Source organism: Anomaloglossus baeobatrachus, assembly GCF_048569485.1.
Source record: "Anomaloglossus baeobatrachus isolate aAnoBae1 chromosome 5 unlocalized genomic scaffold, aAnoBae1.hap1 SUPER_5_unloc_18, whole genome shotgun sequence".
NCBI lineage: Eukaryota > Metazoa > Chordata > Amphibia > Anura > Aromobatidae > Anomaloglossus > Anomaloglossus baeobatrachus.
Window position 1 is genome coordinate 1,038,538 of NW_027441793.1, and position 22,234 is coordinate 1,060,771.

The following is a 22,234-nucleotide window of genomic DNA, read 5'->3' on the forward strand; positions in this document are numbered from 1 at the left end:
ATAGGTACCTCAACCTTACAACACCATCCAGGGGTGAGAAGGGAGCATGCTGGGGACACTATATGTGTCCTCTTTTCTTCCATCCGAAATAGTCAGCAGCTACTGCTGACTAAAATCTGTGGAGCTATGCATGGAATGTCTGACCTCCTTCGCACACAAAGCTAAAACTGGAGTACCCGTGATACCACGGGGGGGTATAGCCAGAGGGGGAGGGGCCTTGCACTTTTAGTGTAGTGCTTTGTGTGGCCTCCAGAGGGCAGTAGCTATACCCCAATCGTCTGGGTCTCCCAATAGAGCGCTGAAGAAATATATACTGGCATGGACCCATGATGAGGGCTATATATATACAAGAATGGGGACATATATACTATGACAAGAATCATATATACCAGGATGGGATAAAGATGGGCAATATATATACCAGGATGGATATACAGTATACACAAGGATGGGAGACACATCAACAGTACCTGTAAGGGGCCCAGGATGGGTGACATCAGTACAGAATTGGGGGATTTTATCCCAGTAACAGTGTCAGCAGCAGATCCCCCCCCCATAACAGTGCGTGATGACCACATTTTTTGTGTCAATCTTTTCCCCTATATTATTCCTTCAAAACCTAGGTATGTCTTATGGTCCAAAAAATACAATAAGTTTAAAAAGAAATAAAATGGTTCTTTTCCTCACAAATTCTTCCTTGAGCAATTGTAGCCAATATTTTTATAAAACCCTTTGAATTATAGTACATCATGATGGCTTCTCCTGTGTGACTCATCGGACAACAGGATCTGATTAGTCTTAAAAACATTTGGCAAATTCTGAAAGCAAGAATGGCTGCTCCGCTCTGTTGGTTTTCTGATGGTCGGCAAGACTTGATTTACCAGTTAAACATTTCAATTATTCACAACATGAAAAAGGTTCCTTCCCTGTGCGGCTTCTTCACATGTTTAACAAGACCTGATTTACTAGTAAAACATTTCCCACATTCTGAACATGAAAATGGCTTCTTCCCTGTGTGAGATCTTTGATGCACAACAAGATCTGATTTCTCAATAAAACATTTCCCACATTCTGAACATGAAAATGGCTTCTCCCCTGTGTGAGATCTTTGATGCACAACAAGAACTGATTTCTGAATAAAACATTTCCCACATTCTGAACATGAAAATCGCTTCTCCCCTGTGTGAATTTTATGATGTCTAACAAGATGTGACCTCTGAATAAAACATTTCCCACATTCTGAACATGAAAATGGCTTCTCCCCTGTGTGAGATCTTTGATGCCTAACAAGATATGATTTCTGGATAAAATATTTTCCACATTCTGAACATGAAAATGGGTTCTCTCCTGTGTGTGATCTTTGATGCACAACAAGATCTGATTTCTGAATAAAACATTTCCCACATTCTGAACATGAAAATGGCTTCTCCCCTGTGTGAGATCTTTGATGCACAACAAGAACTGATTTCTGAATAAAACATTTCCCACATTCTGAACATGAAAATGGCTTCTCCCCTGTGTGAGATCTTTGATGCCTAACAAGATATGATTTCTGGATAAAATATTTTCCACATTCTGAACATGAAAAAGGCTTCTCTCCTGTGTGTGATCTTTGATGCACAACAAGATCTGATTTCGCAATAAAACATTTCCCACATTCTGAACATGAAAATGGCTTCTCCCCTGTGTGAATTTTATGATGTCTAAAAAGATTTGATTTATTAGAAAAACATTGTCCACATTTTGAACATGAAAATGGCTTGTCCCCTGTGTGAATTTTATGATGTCTAACAAGGAGTGATTTTTTAATAAAACATTTCCCACACTCTAAACATGAAAATGGCTTCTCTCCTGTGTGACATCTTTGATGCTCAACAAGTTCTGATTTCCAAATAAAACATTTCTCACACTCTGAACATGAAAATGGCTTGTCACCTGTGTGAATTTTTTGATGTTTAACAAGATATGATTTCTGAATAAAACATTTCTCACATTTTAAACATGAAAATGGCTTCTCCCTTGTAGGAACCGTTTCATCCATTTCATATTCCATATTCCTTCTGTAACTTCTATTCTGCTTACAATTCTGTGATAAATGGGAATTTTGGGCTTGTTTGAAAAACTCAGATGATAGAGCTTTCCGAGGAAGGACTGGATTTATATCTGGGACAACAGTATGCTCTTCATATGTATCATGTGGGATACTTTCACCATCTGTTATAAATTCGGAAGATATTAGAGATCCATCTGAACTCCCATTACAGTCATCTGCTAAAAATAAGCACAAAGTTATTAATTTTTAATGATATTATCTTGAAAGTACATTTATTTTTTTAAACCATAACATCAGAAATTAAATTAGGGAAAAAATTATTCTGAATCTGTTGTCCAATATCGAGATCTAAAGGCCCCTTTACACGCTACGATTTATCTGACGGTATGTCGTCGGGGTCACGGTTTTCATGACGCACTTCCGTCGTCGTTAACGACGTTATTTTGTGTGACACCTACATCTGACTCCGAACGATCTTAAAAATAGCGAAAATCGTTGATCGTTGACACGACGTTCAGTTTCAAAATATTGTTCGTCGTTTGGAACGCAGCAGACATATTGCTACGTTTGACACCCTGCCAACGACGAACAACATCCACATGACCGCCTTGGTCAAACAATATCTCGCTGAACGATGTAGCATCATTTGTGAGATGGGTACGTGTGACCGCTACAAAATGACCTATGAGCGATCTCGGCAAATCGACAATGATCTTGGTGTGTCACATCGCTAACAAGATCACTAGTGATATCGTTGTGTGTAAAGCGGCCTTAAGGAGTTACATCTTTGTTAGTTTGGCTCTCCCATTCCTAGCACCAGTTCTCTGGAATGTGCTACAGTAAATAATCTGATTGATTGTCACAATGTGACTGCAGGATAATGAGGGACAGGGTGCTCCTATACTGTCCCTCACACTAGGGGACCCTAAGCTATTCTTAACCTCTGGATTACCCCTGAAGATGGAGATGCCGGAGTCTCGTGCATTACTAGTCTCCTGACTAGATCTAATCTGTGATTCCCCTGGGGAAGAAAGGGACAGGAATATGATGGAAACACAGATTAAGACTGACGGGACACATTGCAGACTCACAAAAAAAAACAGTGAGAGGCTAAGGAGAAAAGCAAGAGCAGGAAGGCAGCAACAAAAATGACAACACGGGTTAACACCACCACAGCTCACAGTAATAATGCACAAAAAACACCCATAAGTCTGGATCACAACACCTCGCCAGATCAGTATAGGTAAACTATAGCTGGCATTAATGAAATAGTCCAGCCAGCACATACAGAACGGGAGCAAACAATACTTTTTCCTCTACAGCATGTGATCACAGACGTTAACAAGCAGCCCAGCAGAGAATCACTCTTACTAGCCTGCCCAAGCCTTGGTTTGATGCCTGCGTCTCCCTGCGCTGCTCACAGACAGCAGAGAAATTTACATGCAAAGTACCAGAGTCTATCATTTCAACAGATCCTGACGCTGCCATGTCAGTTGGCAAAACCTGCAAACATCTCCTTGAAACATTGATCCACAACATAGACAATTTCAAAGAGGTTTTTTTCAAAGACGAAAATAAAATAAAGACAGATGCTGAAAATTCAAGTGGGTTGTCTGGGACTGTAACGCTGATGACCCATCCTTAGGCTTTGTAACCAAAGCAGGTAGCAGGGTCTTGCAGCCTGTACAGATAAACATTAGGGTTCAAACTCATCAAGACCGGTGATGTACACTGAAAAATGACGTCAGGGACTGGAGTGAGATTTCTGGCATAGGGAACATCGCAGTTTGTTATGAATTAGAGAAGAGGTGGCATCACACCCTTCTTCTGGCCAAGCTCTGCCCATTTTGGCAAAGCTGGTTAAAATTGTCGTGAACAAACACACACACACACACACACACACACACACACACACACCAGCCTGCCTCCTCTTCAGCTTTAGACTCCTCCAATTGAGACCTTTGGTCACATGACGTGATGTCAAAATGGTCCTTAAGCAGTCCTATAATTGGTATATAAACACTGGGGCCCCTGGGAGAAAGGGGGCCCTGTGCAATTGCCCAGTTTGCTCTCCCTTTCCCCTAATGCCAGTTCAGCAAGCCAGCCTGTCCTCTGTTCAGTTCTTTTAGACTCCTGCAATTAAGATACCTTTGGTTACATCATGTCACATGACTTTGAAGCCATCAAAGGTCCTTAAACAATCAACCTCAGAATACAACTGATGGGGTCTTTAAGAGAGTGGGGTCTTGAGAATTTGCGCAGTTTGACTCCTCCCAACGCTGGCCCTGACTGTAACTAGAGCTTATTTATGGAGTAGGGCTTATATTTCAAGCATTCTTCAAAAATCCCATAAAATTGTGCTAAGTGTTATGACTGCCCTACTGCAGAGGTTTCCTTCATTGGCTCATCAGAATCCCAAACAAAACCCCCCTTTTTCACCCGTTAATAAACACGCAACGCCATTATTTGGATAAATTGGCCAAATCAGCCTGGTTTATTAACAAACATTATAACAAATAAAATAACCCTTTATAAAATAGCCATTTTCCAATGCAAGGGCGGTTCTTGGAGCCCCAAAACCTGGCGGACACCAAGTATTGTTACCAAACCATCCAGCATATTTGCCCCCAGCTGCGACCACAAGCACGGGGGCACCACCTTTTGCCAGAAAACCGTGTCCCTAACCGACTCTCAGGAGACCCCACCCCTGGAGAGCCCCCCAAGTCCGCCAGGCAATTACCATACCAGAATAAACAAGAGGGGTGGTTCCCCATCTATCTAATGTACCACCCCCCACCCCGACATTTCCACCGACTCCAAGAACCCCCCTTGCCACCGCCACCATGAGCATTACCTGACACCTCATAATGTGAGTTACCCCACCAAAACCAGTGCCCGCTCTACTCCTTGTATGCTCAAGGCCCACAGACCAATACCCACGGCAGTCAGGTGCACACAATCTGATCGCCAAAAATTCCCCTCCCCCGACTCCAAGTCCCTTTGTCGAACTACAACTTCTCCATTCCTGGACACAAAATTTCCAACCCCCCTGTTGACATTTATCCTGGTCTTGTCGATCCTCTCCAGGGACCGAGCCCCCCGCCACACCTTTATGGAAACAATATCCGACCAAACCACCCTGAGGGTAGGGCAGATTGACCAAAGGCGGAGCAGGTCGTACCGGATATCCCATATCAACTCTCGACAGGGGCGGGCCCCTAAATCATTTCCCCCGACGTGCAACACCAGCACGTCCGGGGGGGCGATCTAATCGGGCGAACCGGTGAAAATCCACCAACACTTGCCGCCATCGCATGTCCCGCACCCCGATCCAACGAATGATTACCTCGCCTCTGGAACAACCCAACTGCCAACCATTGCGCCGCACATCAGCTCTCAGTGCCCCCCAATAAACAAATGAATGGCCGAAAATCCAGACCAGGGGCGTACCACCTATAGAAGGAAACAAAACAAAAAAGGGGGGGAATATAACAGCCGAAAATCTGACACACGCCAATAGCTACCATTAACTTAAAAACAACATCACAGGGGTTTGTTTGTTTTTTTTTTATTTTTAAAATACCCCGCCAGATCAAAACACGCCCCGACTTCCACAATAAATGGGGGCGGACGTACAGTCTGAACCGCCTCGACTCCCATCTGCCTATCCTCTTCACTGTCTCCATCGGGAGCCCCCACCTGTCAGCCTCAGTCGCTGCTCCAATGCGAAACGAATGGGCTGAAAACTTGTCCGCCTGCAACCCCAACCTCTCCAGGAATTTCCGAAAAAACGCCACAAACTGGTGTGACACCCTAGAGAATCCAGGTAGTCACAAATAGGCCCCTGCATTACACCATTCTCGCATTAGGTAACATACAGCCAACCACTACAACCTAGTCACCCCCTTAGGGATAGATAGACACAACAGTGGGCGTGGCCAGGTGGTTGGTGCACGCCCACCCAGGGGTCTAGACAGCCCAGGGCGGGAAAAAGTCAGAGTTGTCAAGAGAGTTGTCAGGAGAGTTCAAGTGGAGAGGAGGTGTGCTGGGGCTGTGTGCAGCTCCAGCACAGGAGGTGAAGTTGAACGGCACCATGGTAGGAGCTATGGGGCCATTGGTTAGGAGGCAGACGGTGGTCTCTGTCACCAGGAAACGGGAAGACGGTTCGGTGGAACCGAGACGTACCGGGCCAGGGTCGTAGCCCGCCGGTACAGGCACGGGGAACTGACCCGGAAACCGTAGCACAAAGGGGGGTACTCGGACCCTGACGCCAACAGCCAGAACCAACTGGAGTTGGTTAATTAACCGATTGAGGCCAGGACTAGAGGCTCTGTCAAACCCAAAGTCCCTCATAGAAGACAACAGCCCACCGAGAAGGGATAGGCGGCCACCGCCAGGGCCCATAGATCCCACGGGCCAGCGTCTGCGGGCACGGCTCCTTAGGCCACATCCAGCCGGGAGCGGACTCCACGTTCCATATGGGGAAGTCAATCACCTTGAGAAACACTGCAGGAAAAGGACTGAGACCACTAGCTGGGTGCGGGACCCTGGATGCATCCGGCCGCGGCACCGGCCACCACCACCTTGGTTTAACAGAGACTCGTGTGTTCATTCCTAACTGGGAGTACACCAGCACCCTCGGCGGTTGCCATTCTCCCCTGCACTACACCCACCGGGTCCCAGGGCCATCGTCCCTACCCACGGAGGGGTTAACAGATTCTGCACAACATCTCCCCCGGGTGCCCTGACACAGCAGCGGTGGTGCCCCAGCTCACCACATACCGTGGGTGGCGTCACGAACTTAACACAGCTCCGGCCGTACATTTACGTCCCCAATCCATAAACCCCTTTTTGATTGAAGTGACCGCAGGACCCCCGGGTCCAGAGACCCTCGAGCCACCCACAGAAGGTCCGGATCCGAGCAGCGCCGGCTGCTGGCACGGGTGCGGCACACTGGTAGCTGGACAAAAACGATCCATCCTGATGCTTCAACAACGGGCCCAGGCGGTCAACCCCTAATTCTAAATACCGTTTAAAATAAGATGCTGGGCACCTCAAGGACCCCGCCAAAGCCCATAAAGTGACCCTTCTCCCACGGCCAAATTGATCCGTCTTAGACCACCGGATCCAAAATTCTACAGAGTCCCCTAAATCGACTGTGTCCTCTCCCAAAACACCCCCCTCCCAGGATGACGCTGGGGACACCAATTCGCCTATGCTCATAGCTCCGAAGAAAGCCCATGAAAATACCAATCGAAACAGAACCATTTCAAAATATGAAACACACACTCGCTCCAACTGAACACCCAGCTCTTCCAGCAGCTGGAATGACACTGGCCTCCGACTGTCCAGTCTATGAAGCCCCTTCCTCAAGCCCCTCACCGCTTGCCGAACCAGAAAATTCTTTGGTATGTCCACAACCCCCCGTAATTTCCAACCAAACGCGACCCCCGCCATATACCAATTAACCCTTGAAAAGACCACTGATCCAAAGCCATCCTACACAACCAACAAAGTAAGGCACCTACAGAATCCTCCGCAGACTCCCCTGCCCCAAATTCCTGCCTCCAATTCGTCCATTCTCTCCAAGCTGCTTCATATGCAGCCCACGTACCAGCAGCCAGTGACGCTCTGATCAGCGAGCTCGCCTCTCGAACACCAACTCCAAGAGCTCCGCCGGCGCGAGGCTCCAAAAATGATCCCACTGCAAGCGAGAAAGAGAATCAGCAATGGAGATTTCAACCCCCGGTACATGCACCGTCACAACCCACGCATTAAGGCAAAGGCACCGCAACACAAAGTACCGCAACAAGCGGACAACCGGAGGAGATGCACCCGACAAGTTGTTAATTACCATGACAACTGACATGTTATCGCAGTGAAAACTGATTTTTAGTTGCTAAAATGCTCTCCCCAGACAGACACTGCCACCATAATTGGAAAAAGCTCCAACAACGTTAAATTCCGCGTAAACCCTGCTTCATGCCATGCCTTTGGCCACTCTCCCACACACCAACTACCTCCGAAGTAAGCTCAGAAGCCTGTACCACCTGCTGTGTCGGTGAAAAGCTCACAATCAAAATCATCTACGACTTCCGCAATCATTAGCGACCGGCCATTGTACTTTTCTAAAAAAACTTCCTCAGACTGCCAAATCCTCCCTAAGGTCCTTGGTCAGCCTTATGTAATCCTTGGGGAACGCACCCCGGATGTCGCCGACGCCAACCTTTGTGGAAAAACCCAGGCCAATGGGCATAATACGACAAGTAAAATTCAGCTTGCCCAACAGAGACTGAAGGTCCCTCGACTGTATTTTTTTAAGGCGAACAGCTGAACTCACCTCTGCCCGTAAAGCTGAGATTTTTTCCTCTGGCAGCCTGCACTCCAACACGGTATCAATCGCGATACACAAAAAATTGAGACAAGTACACGAGCCTTCTGTCTTATCCTGAGCCAAGGGGACCTAGAACCGGCCAGACAACCATTGCATAGTCCTCAACAACGTCTGACAAACTGCCGACTCAGCAGGGCCAATGAACAAAAAATCGTCGAGATAGTGAATCATTGACGAGAGCTGTGCCACGTCACACACTGCCCATTCTAAAAAAGAACTGAATGCGTCAAAATAAGCGCAAGAAATGGAACAACCCATCGGCAAACAACGATTAACAAAATAGGATCCGTCCCAAAGAAGGGAATTTTGTTACTTACCGTAAATTCCTTTTCTTCTAGCTCTTATTGGAAGACCCAGACGATTGGGGTATAGCTACTGCCCTCCGGAGGCCACACAAAGCACTACACTAAAAAGTGCAAGGCCCCTCCCCTTCTGGCTATACCCCCCGTGGTATCACGGGTTCTCCAGTTTTAGTGCCAAAGCAAGAAGGAGGAAGCCAATAACTGGTTTAAACAAATTGACTCCGAATAACGTCGGAGAACTGAAAAACCGTTCAACATGAACAACATGTGTACCCGCAAACAACAAAAAAATCCCGAAGGACAACAGGGCGGGTGCTGGGTCTCCCAATAAGAGCTAGAAGAAAAGGAATTTACGGTAAGTAACAAAATTCCCTTCTTCTTCAGCGCTCTATTGGGAGACCCAGACGATTGGGACGTCCAAAAGCTGTCCCTGGGTGGGTAAAGAGATACCTCATGTTAGAGCTGCAAAACAGCCCTCCCCTACGGGGGTGTCACTGCCGCCTGCAGGACTCTTCTACCTAAGCTGGCATCCGCCGAAGCATAGGTATGCACCTGATAATGCTTGGTGAAAGTGTGCAGACTCGACCAGGTAGCTGCCTGGCACACTTGTTGAGCCGAAGCCTGGTGTCGTAATGCCCAGGACGCACCCACGGCTCTGGTTGAGTGGGCTTTTAGCCCTGAAGGAACCGGAAGCCCCGCAGAACGGTAGGCCTCTAGAATTGGTTCTTTGATCCATCGAGCCAGGGTGGCTTTAGAAGCCTGCAACCCCTTGCGCGGACCAGCGACAAGGACAAAAAGTGCATCGGAACGGCGCATGGGCGCCGTGCGGGAAATGTAGATTCTGAGTGCTCTCACCAGATCTAGCAAACGTAAGTCCTTTTCATACCGGTGAACCGGATGAGGACAAAAGGAAGGCAAGGATATATCCTGATTAAGATGAAACGAGGATACGACCTTAGGGAGAAACTCCGGAATGGGGCGCAGCACTACCTTGTCCTGGTGGAACACCAGGAAGGGAGCCTTGGATGACAGAGCTGCCAGCTCCGACACTCGCCGAAGCGATGTGATCGCAACAAGAAACGCCACTTTCTGTGACAGGCGAGAAAAGGAAACTTCCTTCAGAGGCTCGAAAGGCGGCTTCTGGAGAGCAACTAGTACCCTGTTCAGATCCCATGGATCTAACGGCCGCCTGTACGGGGGCACAATATGACAGACCCCCTGCAGGAACGTGCGCACCTTAGGAAGACGTGCTAGACGCTTCTGAAAAAACACGGATAGTGCCGAGACTTGCCCTTTAAGGGAGCTGAGCGACAAGCCCTTTTCCAACCCCGATTGCAGGAAGGAAAGAAAGGTGGGCAATGCAAATGGCCAAGGGGATACTCTCTGTGCAGAGCACCAGGATAAGAAAATCTTCCACGTTCTGTGGTAGATCTTAGCAGACGTAGACTTCCTAGCTTGTCTCATTGTGGCTACGACTCCTTGAGATAATCCTGCGGACGCTAGGATCCAGGACTCAATGGCCACACAGTCAGGTTCAGGGCCGCAGAATTCTGATGGAAAAACGGCCCTTGGGACAGTAAGTCTGGTCGGTCTGGCAGTGACCACGGTCGACCGACCGTGAGATGCCACAGATCCGGATACCACGATCTCCTCGGCCAGTCTGGGGCGACGAGTATGACGCGGCTGCAATCGGATCTGATCTTGCGTAACACTCTGGGCAAGAGTGCCAGAGGTGGGAAGACGTATGGGAGCCGGAACTGCGACCAATCTTGAACTAATGCGTCTGCCGCCAGAGCTCTTTGATCGCGCGACCTCGCCATGAATGCCGGGACCTTGTTGTTGTGCCGGGACGCCATTAGGTCGACGTCCGGCACTCCCCATCGGCGACAGATTTCCTGAAACACGTCCGGGTGAAGGGACCACTCCCCTGCGTCCATGCCCTGGCGACTGAGGAAGTCTGCTTCCCAATTTTCTACGCCTGGGATGTGAACCGCGGATATGGTGGATGCTGTGTCCTCCACCCACATTAGAATGCGCCGGACTTCTTGGAATGCTTGCCGACTGCGCGTCCCTCCTTGGTGGTTGATGTATGCCACCGCTGTGGAGTTGTCCGACTGGATTCGGATCTGCTTTCCTTCCAGCCACTGTTGGAAGGCCAGTAGGGCAAGATACACTGCCCTGATTTCCAGAACATTGATCTGAAGGGTGGACTCCTGCGGAGTCCACGTCCCCTGGGCCCTGTGGTGGAGAAACACTGCTCCCCACCCTGACAGACTCGCATCTGTCGTGACCACTGCCCAGGATGGGGGCAGGAAGGATCTTCCCTGAGACAATGAGGTGGGAAGGAGCCACCATTGTAGAGAGTCCTTGGCCGTCTGGGAAAGAGAGACTTTCCTGTCCAGGGACGTTGACTTCCCGTCCCATTGGCGGAGAATGTCCCATTGAAGTGGGCGCAGATGAAACTGCGCAAAGGGAACTGCTTCCATGGCTGCCACCATCTTCCCGAGGAAGTGCATGAGGCGCCGTAAGGGGTGCGACTGGCCTTGAAGGAGGGATTGCACCCCTGTCTGTAGGGACCGCTGCTTGTTCAGCGGAAGCTTCACTCTCGCTGCTCGAGTATGAAACTCCATGCCAAGATACGTTAGCGACTGTGACGGTGACAGATTCGACTTTGGAAAGTTGATGATCCATCCGAACGTCTGTAGAGTCTCCAGCGTAGCATGTAGACTGAGTTGGCATGCCTCTTGAGAGGGTGCCTTGACAAGTAGATCGTCTAGGTAAGGGATCACCGAGTGTCCCTGAGAGTGCAAGACTGCTACCACCGCCGCCATGACCTTGGTGAAGACCCGGGGGGCTGTCGCCAGACCGAATGGCAGAGCTACGAACTGAAGATGGTCGTTTCCTATCACAAAACGTAGAAAACGTTGATGTTCTGTAGCAATTGGCACGTGGAGATAAGCATCTTTGATGTCTATTGAGGCAAGGAAGTCTCCTTGAGACATTGAGGCAACGACAGAGCGGAGGGTTTCCATCCGGAACCGTCTGGCGTGCACATGTTTGTTGAGCAGCTTTAGATCCAGAACAGGACGGAACGAGCCGTCCTTTTTTGGGACCACAAAGAGATTGGAGTAAAACCCTCGCCCTTGTTCCTGAGGCGGTACAGGAACCACTACTCCTTCCGCTCTTAGGGAGTCCACCGCCTGCAGCAGGGCATCTGCTCGGTCTGGATGTGGGGAGGTTCTGAAGAACCGAGCTGGAGGACGAGAACTGAACTCGATTCTGTACCCGCGAGACAAAATGTTTGTCACCCACCGGTCTTTGACCTGTGACGTCCAAATGTCGGAAAAGCGGGAGAGCCTGCCCCCAACCGGAGATGCGGAGGGGGGGGGCTGGAAGTCATGAGGTAGCCGCTTTGGAAGCGGTTCCTCCATTTGCTTTCTTGGGGCGTGCGTGAGCCCGCCAGGAATCTGAGACTCTTTGCGTCCTCTGAGTCCCTTTGGACGAGGAGAATTGTGTCTTGCCCGAACCTCGAAAGGACTGAAACCTCTGCTGCCATTTTTTCTGCTGAGGTTTGCTTGATCTGGGCTGGGGTAAGGAAGAGTCTTTACCCTTGGACTGTTTAATGATGTCAGCCAATGGCTCGCCAAACAGTCTATCTCTAGATAAAGGCAAGCTGGTTAAACATTTTTTGGAACCAGCATCTGCTTTCCAGTCCTTTAACCACAAGGCTCTGCGCAAAACTACCGAATTGGCGGACGCCATTGAGGTGCGGCTGGTAGATTCTAGGACCGCATTGATAGCGTAAGATGCAAACGCAGACATCTGCGAGGTAAGGGACGCCACTTGCGGCACCGCTGGATGTATGATAGCATCCACTTTTGCTAAACCAGCTGAAATAGCTTGGAGCGCCCATACGGCTGCGAATGCTGGAGCAAACGACGCGCCGATAGCTTCATAGACAGATTTTAACCAAAGGTCCATCTGTCTGTCATTGGCATCCTTAAGTGAAGCGCCATCCTCCACTGCAACTATGGATCTAGCTGCAAGTTTGGAAATCGGGGGGTCTACTTTTGGACACTGGGTCCAGCGCTTGACCACATCAGGGGGGAAAGGAAAACGTGTATCCTTAGAACGTTTAGAGAAACGCCTTTCTGGATGAGCGTCGTGTTTCTGGATTGATTCTCTGAAGTCAGAGTGATCCAAGAAAGCACTCAATTTACGCTTGGGATAGAGGAAACGAAACTTCTCCTGCTCTGCTGCTGCCTCCTCTGCAGAAGGAGCTGGGGGAGAAATATCCAACAGTCTATTGATGGCTGAGATAAGATCGTTTACCATGGCGTCCCCATCCGGGGTATCCAGATTGAGAGGGGTTCCAGGATAAGACTCCTGATCACTCTCTTCAGACGCATCACAGGGCGACTGATTGCGCTGAGACCCTGAGCAGTGTGATGACGTTGAGGGTCTTTCCCAGCGAGCTCGCTTAGGGTGGCTGGGGCTATCATCTGAGTCATAATACTCAGCCTGGGAAGCCGGGGACCCCCTTGCAGTCTGGACTAATTCCAACTGAGGGGGATTAGAGGACAGAGACCTCGCCGTGTCCATAGACTGAGCCCCAGTCATGGATTGCAAAGTTTCAAGGATCTTTGCCATAGTCACAGACATTCCATCAGCAAAAACTGCAAAGTCTGTCCCTGACACCGGGGCAGGACTTACAAGCGTCTCAGCCTGGGTCACTACCTCTCCGGACTCCGGCTGGCGAAGCAGCACCGGATCTGAGCATTGCACACAATGGGGGTCTTTGGAACCTGCTGGTAGAGCAGCCCCACATGCAGCACACGCAGTGTACACAGCCCTAGCCTTGGCAGCCTTGCGTTTTGTGGATGACATGTTGCTGCCTCCTCAGAGCGATCTGGGGTATCCAGCCAGGAAGCGACCTCACAGTGCAAGAAATAAATAAATATATATATCTGGTGACACAGTACACCAATACACACTGAGGCACTAGAGGGGCCAGCTGAAAAGCCGCTTACCGCCCGCTTAAGAGCGGGTGTGTGGTCTCCAAAAGCCCCCTAGTCCAGGTCTCCCAGAGCCTTGCGTCCTTCCTCTAGCCAGACTGCATGTAATGGCTGTACACAGCCCTGCCGGCGTCCTGGGAGAGGAGGGGGGGCGGGCCCTGGGCGTTCCTGGCTAAGAGCGGGAAGCCTGCTTCCCTCTGTGCCTAGTGAGAGGGCTGGAGCATGTAAATCAGGCTCCAGCCCTCGTCGCTGCTGCGAAACAGCGTCTCTCCCCTACCCTGATTGACAGGGTGGGGGCGGGAACGAAGCGGAGCTAGGCCGCAAAAGCCGGGGACTGGATTTATAAACGCCGCCGCCGTAAAAACGCGGTCGGCGTGTCCCCGGCGCACCACAAGTCACAGCAGCGCCGCCCGGTCCAGTGGGGGTCGGCGCTGCGTTCCCACAACACAAAGTCCCCCAGTAAACTGTAGGAACACTAACTCCAACGTTACGGTCCCCGGCGCACTACAACACCCAGCCAGCCCGGAGTGTGTCTGTGCCTGCCGGGGACACAGAGTACCTGTATGATGCAGGGCCATGTCCCTGATTGTACTCCTGCTCCGTATCCATCAGGTGCTATGGGTCTGTGGATGGAGCCCGGCGTCAGAGCTTAGAGGCCGGCAGGATCCCACTTCCACAGAGCCCTACAAGGGGATGTGGAAGGAAAACAGCATGTGGGGCTCCAGCCCCTGTACCAGCAATAGGTACCTCAACCTTACAACACCATCCACGGGTGAGAAGGGAGCATGCTGGGGGCCCTATATGGGCCCTCTTTTCTTCCATCCGAAATAGTCAGCAGCTACTGCTGACTAAAATCTGTGGAGCTATGCGTGGATGTCTGACCTCCTTCGCACAAAGCTTGAAAACTGGAGAACCCGTGATACCACGGGGGGGTATAGCCAGAAGGGGAGGGGCCTTGCACTTTTTAGTGTAGTGCTTTGTGTGGCCTCCGGAGGGCAGTAGCTATACCCCAATCGTCTGGGTCTCCCAATAGAGCGCTGAAGAAAACAACCCAACAGATGCATGCTCTCAGGGTGCACCGGCAGCAAACGGAATGCCGATTCGATATTAGTTTTTGCTAGCAATGCTCCCCTACCACATCTCCGAACCCATCTGATGGCTGCGTCAAACGAGGTATACACCACAGAACAGAGTTCCGGGTCAATACCATCATTCACCAATTAACCCTTGGGGAACAACAAATGCTGAATGAGCCAGAATTTGTTCAGCTCCTTCTTTGGGATGACCCCAATGGTGATACGACCAGATTCAGAATGGGGGGGGATGAAAACGGACCCGCCATCCGACCACAAGCAACCTCCCCAAGTAGCTTTTTAGTCATAACCTCTGGGTGGCGCCTTGCTGACAACAAATTCTTTAACTGAAAAGGAACAACATGATGAAGGGGGGTGGGGGGATCCTGAAACCAACACGAAAACCGTCTTCCAATAACACTGCCTTGTCCCGCTTAGGGTATCTATTTAGATAAGAGGCCATCTCGTGAAGCCTCACCGGGCTCCCCCCCTTTTCCAGAATCTCCCTCTGCCTTGGGCCTTCCCTTCTTAAAGCAACGAGCCGCTCCGTGGGAGGAACCTCCACAACCGGAACACTGATGCTTAAACTTGCAGGAGCTTCCAAACTTGCACTGGCTGTCGTTAAACTGCCAGCACACCCCTGCCTTTGCTCCAACACTACCTGCCTGGTCCCCGCTCCCCCAACAGTATGTTGGCCGGCCGACTTGGCCCCCCTGTGAAAGGGCTGACCATAACGAGCCGGTGCCATAACTTTTAACCATAACCAGATATCCTTCTGATCCCATCGTATACTGGGCCGCACAGCTTTCCGCTGCCTAAATTGTTCATCATACCGCAACCAAGTCTGCCTGCCATAAATCCTATGAGCTTCCGCTATAGCATCCATATAGCAGAATAGCCCACAACAATTATCCGGCGCCTTTTCACCAATAATGCTAGCTAGGATCGCAAAAGCCTGCAACCAGTTAGCAAACGTTTGAGGGATCAGCCGCCACTTCCGCTTTTCTTCCTCCTCCTTCTTGCAATCATCCTTCTTTTTCTTATCTAAATTAAACTTCTCCAGAGGGAGGAGGGAAAAGATCTCCACGTACTCATCCTTCCAAATCTTTTCCTTCACTTCGTCTTTAAATCCCCCCCCCAAGAGGGCCCTCAAAGCAAACGTACACTTCCCCTCTGGCCCTATCATCCAAAATAATCCTGTCCCCTTCGTTATCCGTGTCCGTCTGCCCGGGAGCCGCCACGCCATCCCCAGCAGCGACCTCACTCTCCGTCGGCCGAACAACAACAGCCGATGCTGCCACCCCAGAACTCGGTACCCACGCAGGGACGGGAGACCCGACCGCCCCCCGACTCGACCTATTCATCAGCTCCAACAAATCACGCACACCCTTCAACACGTCGCTGAGGCTACCGATCTCAACACCCGCCTCGCTCGGCCCTGCCACCCCGAAACCCCCCATGCCCTGCGCCTGGCCACCGCAAGCCCCCGGGGAAACTAAACTAGGTGAGGACGTACAAAACATAGAGGCATACTCACCAAGTTGCGTCGGTACATGAGACCCACCAGCCGAAAATCCTGACTCCAGATGACGATCCCCTCTGGAATGGCCCCGCACGAAAGCGTCTTCAGCAGCTCGACCAGGGGGAACCTGGGAGCCTGCCATGCTCGAACCTGGTCGGACGACCAAGGAGCAGACTGGATGATGAGATGCAGGCTGGCTCGCCCCCGATGCCGCCCGTGTCCATGAAGGCGACCTCCTCCTGGAACACGACCTTGACCGCGAAAAAGACCTTCTCCCAGGGCCCCTGCCATGCTGGCGAATTTCAACGCGGCGCTGACCTCTCTGACGACGACCGTCTCCTCCTCCCTGAAGGTGACGCGTGCCTGGACCGCGACCTCCCTGCCGGTGATGACATCCTCCGCTGCAGCGCCACACACCTGTCAGACGACTCCGACACGGCACGCGCTGACCTCCTGCCCTGGCATCGCAGACGAGGTTCCTGGATCAGACATCCTTCGGACTTCAGACCCCGGGGGCCCTGCAGCACTCACATCTCCACGCTGTCTAGCAGTCCCCCCGACTGGAGCATCGCCAGGAAGGACCGCCACCATCTTGTCGTAGCCCTGAGCAGTAGAGGCAGCTGAGCTGGTCACATGATCCCTGGAGGGACCGCCCACCTCCACAGGTCCTAGCCGCCGAGAAGGATTCCTCCCCCGCCTGCTCCTGCGTGCAGACACCGCTGTAGTCTTTCTGCGAGGAGGGTCTTTGGAGGGGCTCCTATGGCGCCGCTGAGGACCAGAAGCCACATCAGGTGAGAACCGCTCCGGTGCCCTCGCCCTGCGCGCGCTCCGGAGCGGAGGGGGGCTCAGCGTCGGCAGCAGCTTCTGAAGCTCCCAGGATCTCCCAGATCGCTGTCCTGACTGCCGCTCCATCCTCGCCGCCAGCAGCAGCCCGAAGCTGCTCCAGGATCTCTGCCAACGTCGCCATCAGGTCGGGGGGGGGAATCGAGTGACGTGACACGGGTGACTCGCCCACCCCAGGGCTATGGGACACCCGGTGCTGGGCCAGACTAGTCCGGGGGTCGTCAGTGGTGGCGGGGCCCGACTCCGTGACCCTGGGGGGGTCAATTAATATGGCGGATACTTTGGGGGTGATTAAAGTTTATAATATTCATGACGCCACCTGTGATTTGTGGCTATTAAGCCGCCGCTGCTGTATGGGGCCTCCGGGGCTGGTGGAATGGCAGCTTGGATGGTCCTGCTCCCCACAGGTGGCGCGGTGCCCCGGGGAAACTGTTGGTGCTGATGGAAGTCTATGCAGTGATGGAAGTCTATGCAGTGATGGAAGTCTATGTAGTGCATGCGAAATAACAGAGGCAACACCAAGGGTGCAGTTTCAGGTTGTTTACTCACAGTTTCTGGGTTGTAGCACACTGGTGCCTCTGGACTGCTGGGACCCATTGTCAGGGACCTCCGCCGATCCTGGGTAGACCTGGGGGCAAAAGCCGGTGCACCCTTCTATCGTGTCTCCTCTCTCGGTCGTCTTCTAGGCCTTGCCTTTGCTGGATGAACCTGGCTCGGCCTCCACTACAGCCTCCGGAAAAGGAGGGCTTTCTTAGCTGGAACTTCACCCTCTTCCCAGAGGTTCTGCAGTGGGCTGTAGCCCTGGGCGCTCGCAGCCACCCTGGACCTCGGTGTTTGCCTTTGGAACTGACTTCGCTTCCTCCAGCTTCTAGGGACCGTTCCCTGTATGCGGCCTGATCCCTCCACCTGATGACTTTGTGGAACAGACCACGAGCATGAAAGCTGTCTGTGGCCCTGGAATCCTCTCTGTTCTGCTTGGTGTCACCTGGACCTAGCTGGGTCCCAGGGTCTTCACCAGGAACTCCGCTCTCTTCAGACTTTTCTTGAGGTAACTACCTCCTTCTCCTCTCAGTCTTCACTCTCTCCCTCCCTGAGTAGTGATGGGTAGTTCGTGAGTGAGTAGTTCAAAATAAACTAATCTTCAGAGTGAACTAGTTCATCTAGTCACCATCCTGACAGAGATTAGTTCATTATGAACTAAACAGCAGTGGGAGGAGACAGAGAGTGATCCTCATACAGCTCCAGGAGGCTCCTGCTCTCACACTTGAAGGTAGTAAAACACTAGCACACATCAAATACAAATATAATAGTAATAATAATATTAATAAAAACTGAAATTGCACAGTAGACAGACACAGCTCATATGTGTGTATGAGAGAGAGAGTTTGTGTGTGGTTGATGCCCCTCACCCGTCTGTGTGATAGGATCACCCTCCTGTAGAGGATCAGCCTCCTGTAGAGGATCAGCCTCCTGTATAGGATCGGCCTCCTGTAGTCTAGAAGATCAGTCTTGCTAAAATCTTTACCACTGGCTCCTGTTCTGTTCTCAAAATGGTGAATGCTGAACTGCTCCTCAGCTCCCTCATCCACATTCATTATGAGTCAGTACTCTACACTACCACAGGGGGCGCTGCTGGGCTCCCTCATACACATTCATTATGAGTCAGTACTCTACACTACCACAGGGGGCGCTGCTGGGCTCAGTGAGATGCATCAGATTGAACTAGGCTGTCCTGATTCATTCTCAATAGAACATTTAGTTCAGCAGCTCATATAGTTCACAGGTCACATGATGCATTTCCTGTCAGCTCATAGGACAGGGTGGAGAGAAATACTGAACTAAACAGCAGTGTGAGGAGACAGAGAGTGATCCTCTACAGCTCCAGGAGGCTCCTGCTCCCACACTGGCTCTTTATAGCCCCTGATGCTGGAAAAGGAGGTAGTAAAACACTAGACCACACATCAAATACAACTAGTAATAATAATATTAATAAAAACTGAAATTGCACAGTAGACGGACACAGCTCATATGTGTGTATGAGAGAGAGTTTGTGTGTGTGGTTCATGCCCCTCACCTGTCTGTGTGATAGGATCACCCTCCTGTAGAGGATCACCCTCCTGTAGAGGATCAGCCTCCTGTAGTCTAGAAGATCAGTCTTGCTAAAATCTTTACCACTGGCTCCTGTTCTGTTCTCAAAATGGTGGCTGCTGAACTGCTCCTCAGCTCCCTCATACACGTTCACTATGGGTCAGTACTCTACACTACCACAGGGGGCGCTGCTGGGCTCAGTGAGATGCATCAGACTGAACTAGGCCGTCCTGATTCATTCTCAGTAGAACATTTAGTTCAGCAGTTTATATAGTTCATTTAGTTCATTTAGTTCACAGGTCACATGATGCATTTCCTATCAGCTCCTCACAGGATAGGGTGGAGAGAAATACTGAACTAGATGAACTAAATGAGCTAATCTTTTGAACTAATCTTTTCAGTGAACTAGTTCATGGTGAACTAATCACCAAAATGAACTAGATTTCCCATCACTATCCCTGAGGTAAACTGAAACTAACTGATTCCTGCTTCTACTCTAACACTAGCTGTTGGCTCCTCCCACCTCCCTGTTGCTAAGCTCCAACCTATGGGAGAAGGGATGGGTCTTACAGCCCCTCCCAGCATGCAGCATGGGAGGGTAGCTGCCACTATCCCCGGTCCCTGTGTGTGCCTAAAGGCCCAGTCACACACAACGACTTACCAGCGATCCCGAAAACGATGCGACCTGATGGGGATCGCAGGTAAGTCGCTGGGAGGTCGCAGGTGAGATGTCACACAGTCAGATCTTACCAGCGATGCAGGAACAATACAGGTCGCAGTAGCGACCTGTATAACGATCTCAGCAGTCACTGTGACCCTGTCACACAGTGTCAAACACAGCGATGTGTCCTGCCCAGCAGGACATCGCCTTTGAAGAAAATGGCCTGGACCATTCTGCAACGACTGCAAAGAGATCTCACAGCAGGGGCCTGATCGCTGGTAGGTGTCACACATAACGAGATCGCTAACGGGATCGCTACTGCGTCACGGAAACCGTGACTCAGCTGCGATCTCGCTAGCGATCTCGTTATGTGTGACGGTACCTTTACAATGGGTGTAGTGCAGATTTGCCTGTGAACCGGCGTTTACTCCTTTCCTTACCCAGGATGGGACATCACACCTCTGGCTGCGGTGCAATGACTCTGTGGCGACGGAAGCCTCAGGGGCGCCACACGGGGACCTTCCTCTATAGGTACCTCGGGCCGAAGTGGTGCCCCCCCTCTCTCCCTGGACATATATATATATATATATATATATATATATACAGCCCCCCCCCTTATTCCCTCCCCTGGCCCTATAAATCAAGCCCTTAAACTCCTGACCCCCGCAGAAAGCCCGCTCTTTCTATAACATTACAATTAACCCCTTGTTGCCCTGCAAAGGTGAGTCATGGGTCACTACGCCCATGGCTCTGCCCCGGCTCCTTTCTGCCTTTTTTGGACTATGTTTAATTTTCAGGGAAACAGGGTATTTATGAACCCTCTGCAGGTCTTTGAGTTGCCATCATAACAACATAGAAAAGGCACTAGAAACAAACTGAAGGAAAGACAGAGCAGAAAGCCTAAAGATGTAAACACAAAATTAGTGCAGAAAGAAAATGAATAGATATTTCTTACACGATAAAGCTGGAGGAGACACATCCTGAGGAACATCGGGGTCTTCTTGTTTACAGTCCTGTGGGAGAAGAGGACGGGGACATCTCTCTGGTGTTGTCCTCTTACTGGATAGAACTGGAGGAGACACATACAGGGACTGAATTCATTCCTTACATACAGAGAATTATAGGCCGTGTGTATTTAGTCCTGTCTATTACCTGGTGATGTGAGGGGCTGGGGAGCCTCCATCATGACGTCCTTGTACAGATCTGTGTGTCCTTCTAAATACTCCCACTCCTCCATGGAGAAATAGACGGTGACGTCCTGACACCTTATAGGAACCTGACACATACAATGATACCGTCACCCCCGATCCCTTCATAGCGTTACTGTATAATGTCCCAGCATTCCCAGCAGTGTCACCTCTCCAGTCAGCAGCTCAATCATCTTGTAAATGAGTTCTAGGATCTTCTGGTCATTGATGTCCTCATGTATCGGGGGGTGAGGTGGAGGCCCCGTGATTGGGCTCAGGGGTCTTCCCCATCCCTCAGACACAGGGGCCTGACAGCGCTCACTAGAGGTCTTCTTCACTACTGTGTAATCCTGGTTATGGAGAGACACAGTAATAAATCTCACTCCAGACATTTCCAGAGTCCTCACCTCTCCAGTTCTGTCCATCTGTTATTCCCATAGATAAGAATGATGTAATGTGACGTCATCAGAATCTCTCACCTCTCCAGTAAGCCGGAAGAGGATCTCTAGGGTGAGGTGTAATATCCTCTCCGCCATCGTGTCCCTGGCCATATCCATCCTGGACAGGAAATTTTCTGAAAACAGAATAAAACCACTGAAAGGATCTGATATTATAAGGACCTGAATGGGAAGGAGATGAGCCGATATTTAAAATTAATGGAGATAATAATGGAGGGAAGATATCATTTGGGTAGGAAAAAAAAATGTCAACATGAAATGAAGTAGCAAAACCGACCCATAAAAGTATTGCATCTAACATGGTATCAATGAAAACGTCAGTTCATCAAGCAAAAAACAAGTCCTCACTCAACTCCGTTGTCGGAAAATGGAGACACAAACCTATTTTTTAATGTTTTGGGGTTTTTTTTACAAAAAAGTCTGATTTTTATTCACTACTAGAGATGAGTGAACTTGAAGTTCGGTGTTAGGTACAAACTCAGACTTTTCCAAAATAGTAACGTTAAGGTTTGGAGTTCGGGGGCTTTACGTATGGAAACCGCTCTCGTGTGATCAGATGTATTGTGCACCAAGAAATAAAACTGAATAAACCCGCCCTCCCCTGTTAGTGATCTGTTTATGGCTGCATGTGGGCGGAG

At 50.4% G+C, this 22,234-nt stretch overlaps 2 protein-coding genes across 4 annotated transcripts in view; both read right to left on the bottom strand.

The window, feature by feature from the left end:
• LOC142258925 (uncharacterized) overlaps positions 1 to 22,234 on the bottom strand; it is a 118,736-nt gene that overhangs the window by 61,858 nt on the left and 34,644 nt on the right. The window lies entirely within an intron of this gene.
• Positions 306 to 21,633, bottom strand: LOC142258922 (uncharacterized). 2 transcript variants are annotated; one of them, XM_075331479.1, is made up of 4 exons: positions 21,309 to 21,633; positions 21,104 to 21,227; positions 20,907 to 21,020; positions 306 to 2,268 (listed from the first exon to the last, which is right to left on the bottom strand). In XM_075331479.1, the coding sequence occupies exons 1-4, from the start codon at positions 21,561 to 21,563 to the stop codon at positions 902 to 904; spliced, it is 1,860 nt and encodes a 619-aa protein (XP_075187594.1). In that variant the 5' UTR covers positions 21,564 to 21,633; the 3' UTR covers positions 306 to 901. The 2 variants fall into 2 exon arrangements, with proteins under 2 accessions (XP_075187594.1, XP_075187593.1); XM_075331478.1 differs by having other exon boundaries at positions 306 to 2,271.